A 14,087-nucleotide genomic window follows, 5' to 3' on the forward strand; every position below is an offset into this window, starting at 1 on the left:
CAACTCAACCCACGAAAGAAAAGGGAATTAATCAACTCTCAAATTGAAAAGAAAATGGGTTCTGAACCAATTAAACTCCCAATCATAGATTTCTCCAACCTTAAAAATCAAACTGAAACCTGGGAATCCACGAAAGCCCAAGTCTGGCAAGCCATAGTAGAATACGGCTGCTTCGAAGCAACATTCGATCACATTCCTCTTCATCTTCAAAAATCAGTCATTCATGAAACGAAACAACTCTTCGATCTCCCTTTATCCATCAAATTACTCAACAAATCCAACAAACCCTTCCATGGCTATGTCGGCCAGTACTCGATAGTCCCGCTCTTTGAAAGCCTCGGGATCCCCGATCCCCTCTCCCCGGGAAAAATCCAAGGCTTCTCTGACCTAATGTGGGCCGAAGGCAATCCTTCGTTCAGGTACCCTTAGCCAGAATAATTTCAAGTTCAAGATTTCGAAAAAACGCACAACTATGCTTATTTTTAATTTTTTATAGTTTTTAAATTTATGCACAGTTCAATGATCTGAATCATCTAAAAAAATATGTTTTCGAATATTTTTTTTTTGTGTAGTCCTTGGAGTTAATATATTTTTTTCTGCGTCCGCTTCTGTTTATGTGTGTGTAAATTACCAGCAAGACTGTTGAGTCCTTCTCGGACAAGCTGTCAGAATTGGACAAGATTGTGAGGAAAATGATTGTGGAGAGCCTTGGACTACACAAGTACATGGATGAACACATGGATTCATCGGATTACATCTTTCGATTTCAGAAATACGATAGACCTCAAAGCGATGAGAGTGAGCTAGGGTTAACATCCCACACCGACAAGAACATCGTGACGATCTTGTACCAGAATGAGATCAATGGACTCGAAGTGCTCACCAAAGATGGACAGTGGTTTACTTCTCAACCCTCACTTAATTCCTTTGTTGTCATGATTGGAGACTCCTTGTATGTAAGTCCTTTTCTACCTTGGCTTTGAGTATGAGAATTCGCAGTAAAAAAGTGAATTAGCTCGCCGGATTAAGAAAGCATGGAATTTAATGGTCAGGCAGAGTGAGAATAAAGTAAAATAGAGAAAAAAAAAGTAAAATAAAAAAACAAATAAAGTAAAAGAAGTTAAATATGTTGTGTTTTATTCTAGAAACGACTCAAGTAATTTGTGACACGATACGTTATACTCCATGGGACGGATGAGAGTATTATAACGTTAGATTTAGGGCCTAATTTTCTCTTCATTTGTAGCACTATTTTAACTCGAAAACGTTAAATAATGCCAAATTTTTTTCTTTCTAAAAATTTATGTTATGAAACTACAATTAAATGTGTCACATAGTTCATTTTAGACTGCAAACATTTTCACCCAATGAGTCGTTTAAAAATTATGTTCTCGATTTGTCACTTTTAACCTAGCTATTGGATGCAGTCATGGACAAATGGGCGGCTGCAGGCCCCCTACCACAAAGTGATGATGAGCGGGGACCAAGCTCGATACTCTATTGGTTTGTTTTCGGTTCCCAAACCGGGGTACATAATCAAGGCCCCTGAAGAGATGGTGGATGAAGAGCATCCAACGCTCTTCAAGCCCTATGATCATCATCAGTTTCTTCAATTTTTCTATACCCAAGCTGCTCAGAAATCTTCCATTGATGCTCTCAAAGAATATTGCGGCGTCTAATCTCTATAAATTGTTACTACTCATAATGTTATGATCCAAATTTGTGTTTGTTTATGAATTTCTTCAGTTTCTTGGAGGTTTTCCTATAATAAAGAATACTACTAGTATAGGGTCCTATTCTAATGCTTTTAGCACCCTAATCCAAAATCAAGACTAAATCTCCACCCTTGGATTTTAAAATGAGTGGATGAGATTAAAACTCACAAAATCTCAATAAATAATAGACAAAATATCAACAAAAGGGTAATATCGTCATTATGTTATCATATGATAATTTTCGTGAGTGTTTTTTTATATCAACATTGTGTATTACAAATATCAACACAAGGACAAGAAAATATCAACACATTTTTATTGAGATTGGACATACATAATATTGAGATTTTGCCTACAATATATTGAGATTTTTTGTTGCATTTGTTGAAAATAGCTGCTTATCAACATGTACGAAAATTGAAATATAATTTATCAAATTTCATCACCCGAACATCGTCGGAACATATGCAATTGAGATCTCGTTGGAATCCTTATTAAATTATCTTTAATTTGATATATTTTTTGCGAAAAAATAATTTAAATTGAGAGAGTTACGGAAATTTAAAGATTTGAGATGATTTTGAGGAGAGAGAAAGTAGTTAGTTATAATTACTATATATAGGATTTGACATTAATACCCTTTTAATTTAATTAATAATTATTTAAATTTAAAATGTATTACACTTGGCATTATATTAACCACAGGATCTTCTAGTCTAATGATTGAAAATTGGTCTCAATTTAAGATTGATAATTAATTAGTCATTGATTGCATCCCCTACTAGTATATTAATAGAACGATGTATTTTTGCAAACAATTATAATAAGCAATAGTGCTCAATGTAGATGACTGTAGCACGTTTTAATCTTATAAGAATAAGAATGAGTTTATGAGTTTACTTTTCTTTCGATATTTGTTGGGCCTTTTAATGAGATCACATCCCAAATACTATATGGGTCGTTGGATTAGCCCACTTAGTAATTAAAACTCAGAACCAAAAATGAAGCAAGGCCTAATATTTTGCAAGCAGCGAGATTTGATCATTGACCAATCATACAAATTTGTCCCTCCAAAATCAACTGCGCTGCTCCTGCGGACTAGTCATCCATACTCTAATATTGCAAGAAAGGGGCTAAACAAGTTTTGTTCATAGATACATACGCCACCGTTCAAATAACAGGTTTTTCTAATGCTTGATATAGATATTCTGACAGTAAAGGATAAATATGTACTACAATGAATATATAGATCAATAAAATTAAAAATTAAAAATTTTCTGTCACTTAGCAATGATTGCTGGAATGGTCCATCAATTAGATCCATGGATCTTCTGTTCGGCAAACAAAATATTCCAGGGACAGTTTTCATTTTATAATATAACTCCATACACAATAATTAATTGGACATTACTCGAACAAATGATGGAATTGATTAAATGAAACATATAAATCCCATAATATATAGTATTTATTTAATTTCGTATTGTATAATTCTATCACATATCACTAAAATGAAATATTACAAAGAATATACTATATATATAAAAGGGGGACAACAAAATCAGCTTCAAATCTCTTCTCGTAAGTACTCATTGCATAAACTATATTATCATAGAAAAATTTATGTATGCCAATTTATATCATTACAACGGACAATTTGCAGTTTGATTGCATATCTTAAACTTATACTATAAGCAATTTAAATATTCAGTAATCATGTAGTAATCGAGTATTTAATTAATCAGTACGAAAGTGGTCCAATAATCTTTCGTTGGTTTATCTTTTGCCATGTAGTCTAAATGGTATTTTAAGTTTCAATTTCCACTCTTCACCTATTAAGGATTCACGGTTAAATCAGAACTGTCGGTTCTGTTTAAAATCAGAATAGTAGTCTTGGTTTTTTAAATGTAACCGCTTCTCACGGGGTTAATCAGAACTGACATGCTAGTTGCGATCATGTAACCATTGGTTAACCTTCGAGTTTAGCTAAAAAAATAAAATTGGAAAAAATAGTGGGGCTTAATTGGATCGACATACATGTTCTATTGGTCTGATTTCAATATTTCTTAACATAAATTAACCATCGATTTCGGCCAAAATATGAGAAAATTGGAAAAAATTGTGGGAAACCACGAAATCATGGGTCTAGGGTTTTGAAACTGTGAAAAAACGTTTCCAAACCCAGAACCACCATTTCCTTTTTCAAACTAAACCGGCGGTTCATGAACCGTATTCAAAAAGTGATTTCTATAAATTTGACTAAAGAAAAGGAACCACACCTCTCACATAGAAAGAAAATGGGTTCAGAAACAATCAAACTCCCAATCATAGACTTCTCCAATCTCAAACCTCAAACTGAAACCTGGGAATCGACGAAAGCTCAAGTCCGGCAAGCCTTAGAAGAATACGGCTGCTTCGAAGCAACATTCGATCACATTCCTCTTCATCTCCGAAAATCAGTCATTCATGAAATTAAAGAACTCTTCGATCTCCCTTTACCCATCAAATTACGCAACAGGTCCAACAAACCCTACCACGGGTATGTCGGCCAGTACCCGATTGTCCCGCTCTACGAAAGCCTCGGGATCCCTGACGCCCTCTCCCCGGGAAAAATCCAAGGCTTTTCGGATCTCATGTGGGACCAAGGCAATCCCTCGTTCAGGTATTGCCTAGGCCGGAAAATTTCAAGTTTATGATGGTCGGGGGGTTAAGCCCCGACCATGCTTATAGTCTTTGAATTTATTCATATTTGTGTAGATCGTTACGCAAAAACCTCTATCATGATTTGATTACTTATAAATATATTTTTGAATAAATTTTTAAAATATAGCCCCTACCAAAAAAAAAATTCCGTGTCTGCCCCTGCTTATGCTTGCGCGTGTGTGTGTTTGCTCTTACCAGCAAGAGTGTGGAGTCCTTCTCGGAGAAACTATCAGAATTGGACAAGATTGTGAGGAAAATGGTTGTGGAGAGCCTTGGACTAGACAAGTACATGGATGAGCACATGGATTCGACGGATTACCTCATTCGACTGCAAAAATACGATAAGCCTCGAAGCGAGGAGACAGAGCTAGGGTTATCATCCCACACGGACAAGAACATCGTAACAATCTTGTACCAGAATGAGATCAACGGACTCGAAGTCCTCACCAAAGATGGACAGTGGTTTACCTCTCAACCCTCACTTAACTCCTTTGTTGTCATGATTGGAGAATCCTTTACTGTAAGTCTTTCGTATTACAATTTTACCCCTTATTTGAGTAAATGAATCCCGTAAAAAATTATATCTTGGATCCGTCACTGCTAACATAGTTATTGGGTGCAGGCATGGACAAACGGGCGGCTGCACGCACCCTACCATAAGGTGATGATGAGTGGAGACGAAGCTCGATACTCTATCGGATTGTTTTCGGTTCCTAAACTGGGATACGTAATTAAGTCCCCCCAAGAGATGGTGGATGAAGAGCACCCATTGCTCTTCAAGCCCTATGATCATCACCAGTTTCTTCAATTTTACTATACTGAAGCTGGTCAGAGATCTCCAGCAGCTCTCAAACAATACTGTGGTGTCTAAGCTCAGGAAATTCTCACTTCTGATTATGTTAATTATCTTCCAAATTTGTGTGTGTTAGTGAATTTCTTTAATTTCTGTGAGGTTTTCCTTTGTAATAAAGAATTACTACTATATTATAAGATCGTCGTACTTCTCTCATTATTAACTTCTTTGAAAATGTGTTGTAGCTCTAAGTTTAATTATCTTATAAGATGTCTCAAAAGCTTATAAAATAAATGTTTGTAATAAAATTAATAATACTCCCTTCGCCTATGATTAAACGTGATATGGTTTACGGGTTCAGATTTTAAGAAATTATTAGACTTTAAAAGAGAAAATGGATAGTAAAAGCTAATGGAACGTGAGTCCTACTTTATATTTAATTTTATAATAAAATATAAGTAAAAGAGGTTTAGTTGAATGTGGGATCCACTTATTAAAAAAATAAAAGTGAAATGAGATTTCATTGGCGGAAGAAGAAAAAGAAAAAAATGAGACATTTAATAATGGGCGAAATAAAAGAGTATACTACAATGACATCAATTAAGATACTATACCATATATAGTGTATATGGGATCACAACATCATCTTTTAAGGTGCTAAATTCTACGTTGGATCACATGAGATGAAAACTACATGGGCACATGCATTTTGAAACCAAGATCAATATTACATTCATTTGAACTTAAAAATAAATGGGAATGACTTGAATAAAATCAGAGTATCATTTCAATAATTGACTAATTCAAAGAGATACAATATCTCATCCAATATATGAACTCAAAAGAAACAAGTGAAAGCATTCGAGAAAAAAATAATACTTTTATATATAAAGACATAATATATTCGGAGCATTTAAAAGCAAACACATATCTTCACCAGCTCAACCTCATTCGTTGAACACCAAGCGTACGTGAAGCCATCCATTAATTTGATGTTGATGTACTCCGGCCCAATCCTAATTAACTCCAATCCATCTCCTTATCACAACAGTAGGCCCAAATCTTAAAATTAATCACTTCGGCCCAGACATTAGATAAAACAAAGGCCCAAACGTTAAATCTCATTTTGGGATTTGAAGTCCCCAAATTTCTTCTCCTTTTTCTCTTTTCTCTCACTGCTTTTTTCGATTTCTCACCAGACACTCTCTCGCCTGTGAGGAGTTGGAGTTTCTCCAATGTGAGAGAATGGTGCACTAGATGTAAAGCGTCCAGATAATGGGAGAATGCACGGTTTCTCTGAAATTGAATGAATGTGGAGGGAGATTGTGTGATTGAGGAAAATATACGATCTGATTTTGTGGTAATAGATTTGTGAAAAACACACGACAGAATTAGAGAATCAATTGGACTTATTTGCAGACAAAAAAATAAACTTGAATTGGGGCTCAACAATAATAAGAAAAATGGTTGGACATTGAAAAAGAATACTCCCTCCTTCCACGAAAATTTGTCTCATTTTTCTATTTTCGTTCATTCCCTAAAATTTGTCTCATTTCATTTTTATTATTTATGATAGTGGACCTCATATTCCACTAACTCATTTTTACTCACATTTTATTATAAAACTAATATATAAAAGTAGGACCCACAATCCATTAACTTTTTTAACTCACTTTCTTTTATATTTCTTAAAATCCATGTCCAGTCAAATCGGGACGAATTTTCATAGACGGAGGGAGTAATTGTCTAAGCCCATAGTTTATTGAAAGATTCAATTGTCTAAACTTTTGAAAGAGTCAATTGTCTATTTTCACAATATTAATACGATATTTGAAAACAGTGTAATAATATATACGTAGTATGCAACTATTGTATTCTTTCTTTTACTTTACTGCTTCTTATTTCTCTTACTTTATTATTTTTTCTATTTTATTTAATTCATTAAATATAACTTTCTTAAATCTCGTGTCAAAAATAAATGTCTCAAGTAATATGGGATGGGGAAAGGATTTGAAAACAATGTAATAGTTACCACTTTCGTTTAGTTTATACTACAGGTATTTATTGTAGGTCTCAATTACTAGTCTCGTTATATGCAAGAGAAAATAGTTAGCCAAGAATTTAAAGTTGTTCAATATCCAAAATTGGATATCGATATATTAACCTTTGATTAAGAAAAAAATGTCCTATTTTCACAATATTAATACGATATTTGAAAACAATGTAATAATGTCACCACTTTCTTTTGGTTTATAACTAAGGTATTTATTGAAGGTATCAATCACTAATCTCTTTGCTAATTTTTAGGGATGTCAATCGGGCCAGTTCGTCGGGTTTCGGGCTAGCTCTACTCGGGTTGCGGGTCAGTTGGATGCGGGCTAATTGAGTTGTGATTTCTTTCGGGTTATAAAAGTTCGACCCTAACCCTAAAAGCTCGGGTTTCGAGCTAGCTCAGCGGGTTAATCGGGTTGCTATCGATAATATTAACATGCGATCAATCCAATAAATAATAATTAAAATTACTAATATTCATACAAGGTAAAACCTTTAAATATGATATACTTGAGATATATGCTTAAATCAAATACTAACATTTGAGCTATTTTGTGACATTTTAATACATGTTTTAGAAATTTAAATATTTTTTTTGTGAATTTGAAGTTTTTAATTTATTTATCAATTATTATATTAATAAATATTTAATATATAATTTGTATATTTAATATAAAATTGAAAGTTATTTTTTTAGTTAAAATTAATCAATGAAGTGTCGACCTAGGAGTAAAAAAATAGAATAATAGAAATTTTATCGGGTTTTCGGGTCTGGCCCTAGCGGGTTGCGGGTTAATCGGGTGCGGACTAATCGAGTTTTGATTTTATCGGGCTATAAATTTTCAGCCCTAACCCTATAAATTTAGCTGGCTATTCTGACCAGCCCACGAGTTACGGGTTACATTGACATTAATTTTATACGAAGGAGAAAATAGTTAGCAAGAATTTAAAGTTGTTAAATTTATTCAAAAATAGAGATCGATATATTAACCTCTCTGATTAAAAAATAATGTCAGGACTATTTAATTTGCTATATAAATTATTCATTTATCATTGATGTATTTAATTTGGTGACGCCGCCTCTAATTATTACTACAACCTATAGATAACGGCGATGTTATCACAAGTTCACAACCTTAGTTAAACATTATGCATAATTTACAATTAAATCAACGTCGCCGAATAAACGCCTCACAATTTATTTGAAGGAATGGATTTTGCCAAAAGTTGCCAAAGTTTTCTTTTTTCCTTTATCTTTATCTTTAGGTTTACGAACATAATATGGAGTAGTTAATATTAGAACCACACCCATATTAATATGTAAAATTGATTACATAAGACAAAATATGCATACTAAATTATAACCCAAAAGGCCAAAAGGCCCAAAACCATTAAGAACATCTTAATCAGAGTATCTTATTTTAATGCAATAAAATATTAGCCTATCACTTTACATTCAAAATAGAGTTGTCCCACACAATTCTAGACCAGGCCGATCTAAAGTAGCCGAAACGGGCAGAATTTCTCTATCCAACCAAGGTAGGTTGGGAATACCCATAAAATTATTGTTTATCAAATATTTTTTAAAAAAAGATCAAGTAATTTTAAATATTTTTTTTACTAAATAGTACGATAAATTAAAAAAAATTATTTAGAGAATAAAATCGTTTATATTCCTATAATTTTAATTCTAGTCATGGATGATTTTCGAATAATATAAGTTATTTGAGGGAATGTATTTTAAACAAGATTAAAATTAAAGTACAAATTATTAAAATAGTATAGAGTTGGTTGTAATTCCGATCTATGCTTGACAAGTATTCATGTTTATCCATCCCTATCAAATGAGCTTTTATTGCATAATTAAACCGCCGCCAAATAGTTCTTTTTGTTATCTATAGATAGACCTACAAAATGGAAATTATAGCGTAACCATAACTAAGATTATTTGAGTTTTCCAATAAGAAGAGAGCTGCCTAGGTTTTTATTCATAGAAATGAGTTGTGTAAGCTTGAAGGTCCTTGGATTGATTTGAGTAACATAGGAGAAGATGATTATTCAAGGTGAGAATCAATCAAAATCAAAATTCGAAAAACTCTTCAAGAATATAGATGTTTTAAAAGTGGAATGAAATCGTTTTGGTCAGCATAGTCATTGTAAGGTTTTGAGAATTTTTGTTGAGTAGTTTGATGGCTAAAGGGAGATCGAAAAGTTGTCGTATCCCATTACCAACTGATTTCCTCAACTCAAGAGGAATAACGTTATTGATTTTGAAGGGCTTCTTGAATTTGGATTTTAGTTGATTCTCATCTTGGAGAATCATCCTGGAATGTGATCAAATGTAGCTTCAAAGCACCCATATTCTAGCAGGGCTTCTCGAATTTGGATTTTGGTTAATTCCCATCTTGGAAATCATCCTTCCCTAGGTTGCTTAAATCTATCAAAGGGAGCTTCATGCTTTCACTGCTCATGATTTCTTTGGGTAAGGAACTAAATGATCAATGGTCTTTGGGTTGTGCATCTAATTTACATTCCGTAGGGATATTTATACATTGTCATGATCGTTACGAAGGTCAAATCATTGCTAATAGTTATCCGATACAGTTTTTGGTGTCAGTATCGCTTGAATAAGGTGAAAAAACTTTAAATTATGTTTGTTGATATCATATTTAATTAGCTAAAGAATTGTTTTTAATTCTTAGATTGAAAACATAGTCACTTTATCATCTTAAATTCAAAATATTTACACATTATTTGTAAATAGAGGTATTGGCGTGGGTGTGAAAAAATTACGTGACTTAAAAATTTGTGATCTTAAATATCACACTTAATTATCTTAAATTATACTCCGTATTATAATTTTTTTCATTAAATTAAAGAGTATACAATGTTTATAATGAAATGTGAATCGATGATTTAATGGATGTGAAGTCCATAAATAAAATAGAAAAAATATATATATAAAACTTTTAAATCGTGAATATTCTAAAATGATAAAATCAGAGATCCAACTTAAGCAAGGAAGCCTAGTCAGATGATTAAGATTCATAAAATACCGAAAAGAGCACATCTTAAATTTCATTAATTCGATATTAAATATCGGAAGAACACAAAATAAAGAGAAAATAAATCAGGAACATTTTATGTATCGAAATTTACTCCTAACAACTCAAATAATTAAGAAATAAAATACTCCAAACCATTCTCCAAGATCCCAGACAAGGGTTGGCAAGATTTAGTTCGTAGAAACCTTGAAGAAATCTAAGATATACTATCTAATAGAGTATCTATTAAATCCATATACCATTAATTTATTCTCTGCACCCCTAATTATATTTCATCAGCCATAATATAACTTTTGACTTCCCCAAAACATGATCTAATTATAATTAAACATCACAAACCAGCAATCATATCCTAATAAAGAAGCTAGAAAAGATAATAAAAGAAGGTTGACAATAAAAAAAATACGATTAGAAAAGATATAAATCACGCCGTAGATGTAGTTTTCATCGACAAATCAATATAAAATTCATTGATTTGGTATTAGAAATATTCCCTTTAATTGTAATATTAAAAGAGTATTATGGAGTATATTAGTATCCACCATAACTAGATCTTCAATTAAATTGTGCTTTGTTTTACAAGCACCGACGCATCTATCAGTTCAATTCCATGTAGTTGACATTATTATTAAATGTTTAAAAGTGCTATTGAGTTTTAATTTTAGAACAAATTTCTAAAACAACTCACGATGGTTAATATCTAGTCAATTCCTTAATTGTCCCGCTTATTTGAATTTGAAGAAAATTGTGTATGATATGGAAACCGAAAATTCATGATTTAAACATAAATTTGTATGTCACTCAGAAAAGTCATGAACTTTAATATGAAAATTATAGAATATTATAAGATAAAGCTAATGTATTTGACTTTCAAATAGTACATTTACCCCCCAATATCCGAATCAATATAACAATTAAAATATATGTTAAAATTATGATATAAACAACTACTTAAAAATTATGGAATAGATCATAAATACCGAGCTTTGTGAAAAAATATGGCAATTTGCCCATATTTTTATTACAAACAATGTTCAATATGGCTGTCGTTATTCTTATGGGAGTGGGAAGAGAACAATATATAAATATATTTTCACATGAGAAAAAGCATAATTTAGTGCTACTATATAATTGAGACAGGCTTCAAGCAACAAAATCATTTTATTTTTAAAAAAAAATTATACTCGATTTTACTCCCTCCGTCCACGAATAAGAGTCCCGTTTTTTCATTTTGGTCCGTCCACGAATAAGAGTCCCGTTTTTTCATTTTGGTCCGTCCACGAATAAGAGTCCCGGTTTATAATTACCATAAATGGTAAAGAGACCTCACGTTCCATTAACTCATTCCACTCACATATCATTTAAAACTAATATATACAAGTGGGACCCCTATTCCACTAACTTTCTTCCACCCACTTTTCTTAATATTTTTTAATATTTTTTAAAATCTGCGTCATTTGGAAATGAAACTTTTAATCGTGGAAGGAGGGAGTATTTCTTTTCTATACAACTTTGAGAGAGAGGGAGAATTGCGTTTCCTGATTCGTTTGGAAATTTATAAGATTGTATACTCTGTTTTGGGCTTAGTTTTGATATAATGGGCTTTGTTTAGCCTTTTTTTTTTTGGCAATTAGACTATAAATTCGTTTGCGCTTTGTTTTGAATTAATGGGCCTCATGCATTTTTTTATTTGAAATAATAGGCCTTAGTATATACTCCATAGAGAGAGTTCACAATTATTGGATCTGTTGTGACACTAAAATAATTATTGGATAGATGTGTTTTTTTTTAAAATATGACATATTAACAAAATATAAGATTAACTATTTAAAGGATAAGATGGTGAAATAAGCTTACATTTATGTTATTTTGTTGATGATGTTAAAGAATGTTAGTCAAAGACACATTTCTTAGATAAAATAAGCTGTTGTCAAATTTTTTGACTGCTTCAAAATATTTATAAAGAAATTATGTGTATATTCTTTTGATAACCATATTTCTTATTGGAGGAATAAGGATTGGGCGAACATGTAACTTCAAAAATTGTGGTACAGTACTTCTTTAATTATCATGTCACAAATTATTTTTTAGCCATTTGAAAAATCAAAACACATCTTACAAAAATCAAAATCATATTATTTTAATCAAAAGCTAAGTATATAGTTTGATAACCAACTAACAAAGAAAAGTTCGATTAATCTGGCCAAACTAACTCGATTTTCAAGCTAGTCCTATTCGACTCAAACCATTATTGATTCAGACCAATTACACTGATTTTTTTTTTTTTGGATTAGGCTTTTGGCTCTAACCGGCGGTCTCTTGTTACGTGAGACGTATCTCTCTAATTATATTTTTTTTGGAAAATTGACGAAATAACCACCAAGTTTGGTTAATTTATGGTCCATCCCACAACTTTAAATATAATCGATCATAACACTTTCGAAAAATTTATCAAATGTTCCATGACCAAATAATCTGCGGTTTTACATGTCTTAGATAACTTTTACGCTGTACATAAAAAAATAACACATATGACACCAGAGTTTTTTGACTATATGACACTTGGGAAAATTGCCCAATTCATGATTTAATCACTTATTTTTTCAAGTTTCTAGATTGACCAGAAACTAACCGAATTTGGTTGTTTTCCGACAATTTGTCCTACATTTTTATTGAAGGGATATATAAATATAGTACTCTATATATTTATCTCTCTATACATAATAATATCTATTTTGTACGTTCTTGTGTGGATTGTGGTTGGATTTCATTTATGGAAAATGATATGAACCTCATAAACCTCCTTTTTCTATGGCCAACATAAACCTCCTCCTTTACTTTATATCCTCCAAATATCAGCCTGAGCAATTAAATCTTGCAAAGATCACATTGTGCTACATTTATTTTCCCAACATACATAAAGATTCCAACAGATTTTATCGACAGAAAAAGGAAGATATGGTGCAAGTTGATTGGGAGTGGCACACAATCGTGTTTGGACTTACTTCACACCCTTTTAATATGCAGTGATCATTATTAATATTTGAATTTCATAAAAGTGAAACTTTTTCACTTTTGAGCCTATGTGATGTATTGTTATTTGTTTTATTTTATCAGAACTTTATTAGTAGTTGACAAAATAAAGAGTGATGAGGGGATGCACACCATTTCTTTATTGTGTTTCTTCGTTTTCATAAAGAAGTGGGTGCATTTTGTCATTTTGCATAGGAGATTAATCATCGATGTTGTATATATAATGTGGAATAATAAAATGTAAATAATCGAGATTTAGACTATGATTGAGTGAGCATGTGATATTTCTATTTTTGTAGTGCTTTTGTTGAGTCTTTAGAATATATAATGAGTGGATGGAGGAATCATATAACATATCAAAAAAACGGAATTTGTGGGTTGGGTGCAGTACAAAAGGTTGTTGTCGGTGTCTGAAGGCAGACAGAGGTGGTGTGACGGCAATTGCTAGCCACAGAGATGATAGAAGAAAATGGAAGTGAACCTCGATCCCAATGGGTTGGTATGGAACTGTCATTGTCGTAGAATAGACGACGATGGCGACTCTAAATATCTTATATAAATAGAGTATTCCGACCCTCTAAACCCCGAATTGATCGATCCCTGAGCCCACATGGATATGACATTGCATAAAATTGTTGTGGTTGCATCAACTATTTCTAAAGCACATGTTAATTTTTAGGATTTATGATTAACCACTCAAATTAGAAAGAATAAATTAAAAATTAG

General features: G+C 32.2%; 2 protein-coding genes across 2 annotated transcripts; both read left to right on the forward strand.

Moving 5' to 3' along the window:
- The first annotated feature begins 54 nt into the window (after positions 1–54).
- LOC148923438 (putative 2-oxoglutarate-dependent dioxygenase AOP1) lies at positions 55–1,679 on the forward strand. Its single transcript, XM_089059970.1, has 3 exons — positions 55–419; positions 635–956; positions 1,428–1,679. The coding sequence occupies exons 1-3, from the start codon at positions 55–57 to the stop codon at positions 1,677–1,679; spliced, it is 939 nt and encodes a 312-aa protein (XP_088916096.1).
- Positions 1,680–3,997: 2,318 nt separating this feature from the next.
- On the forward strand, positions 3,998–5,430 carry LOC148923439 (putative 2-oxoglutarate-dependent dioxygenase AOP1). Its single transcript, XM_089061737.1, has 3 exons — positions 3,998–4,377; positions 4,617–4,938; positions 5,041–5,430. Exons 1-3 carry the CDS (start codon positions 4,013–4,015, stop codon positions 5,287–5,289), a joined length of 936 nt encoding a protein of 311 aa, XP_088917863.1. The 5' UTR covers positions 3,998–4,012; the 3' UTR covers positions 5,290–5,430.
- Positions 5,431–14,087: the final 8,657 nt, after the last annotated feature.

The sequence above is a fragment of the Salvia hispanica genome, chromosome 6 (genome assembly GCF_029641045.1).
Source record: "Salvia hispanica isolate PSC_SH4W2 chromosome 6, Shi_PSC_v1, whole genome shotgun sequence".
Taxonomy (NCBI): domain Eukaryota; kingdom Viridiplantae; phylum Streptophyta; class Magnoliopsida; order Lamiales; family Lamiaceae; genus Salvia; species Salvia hispanica.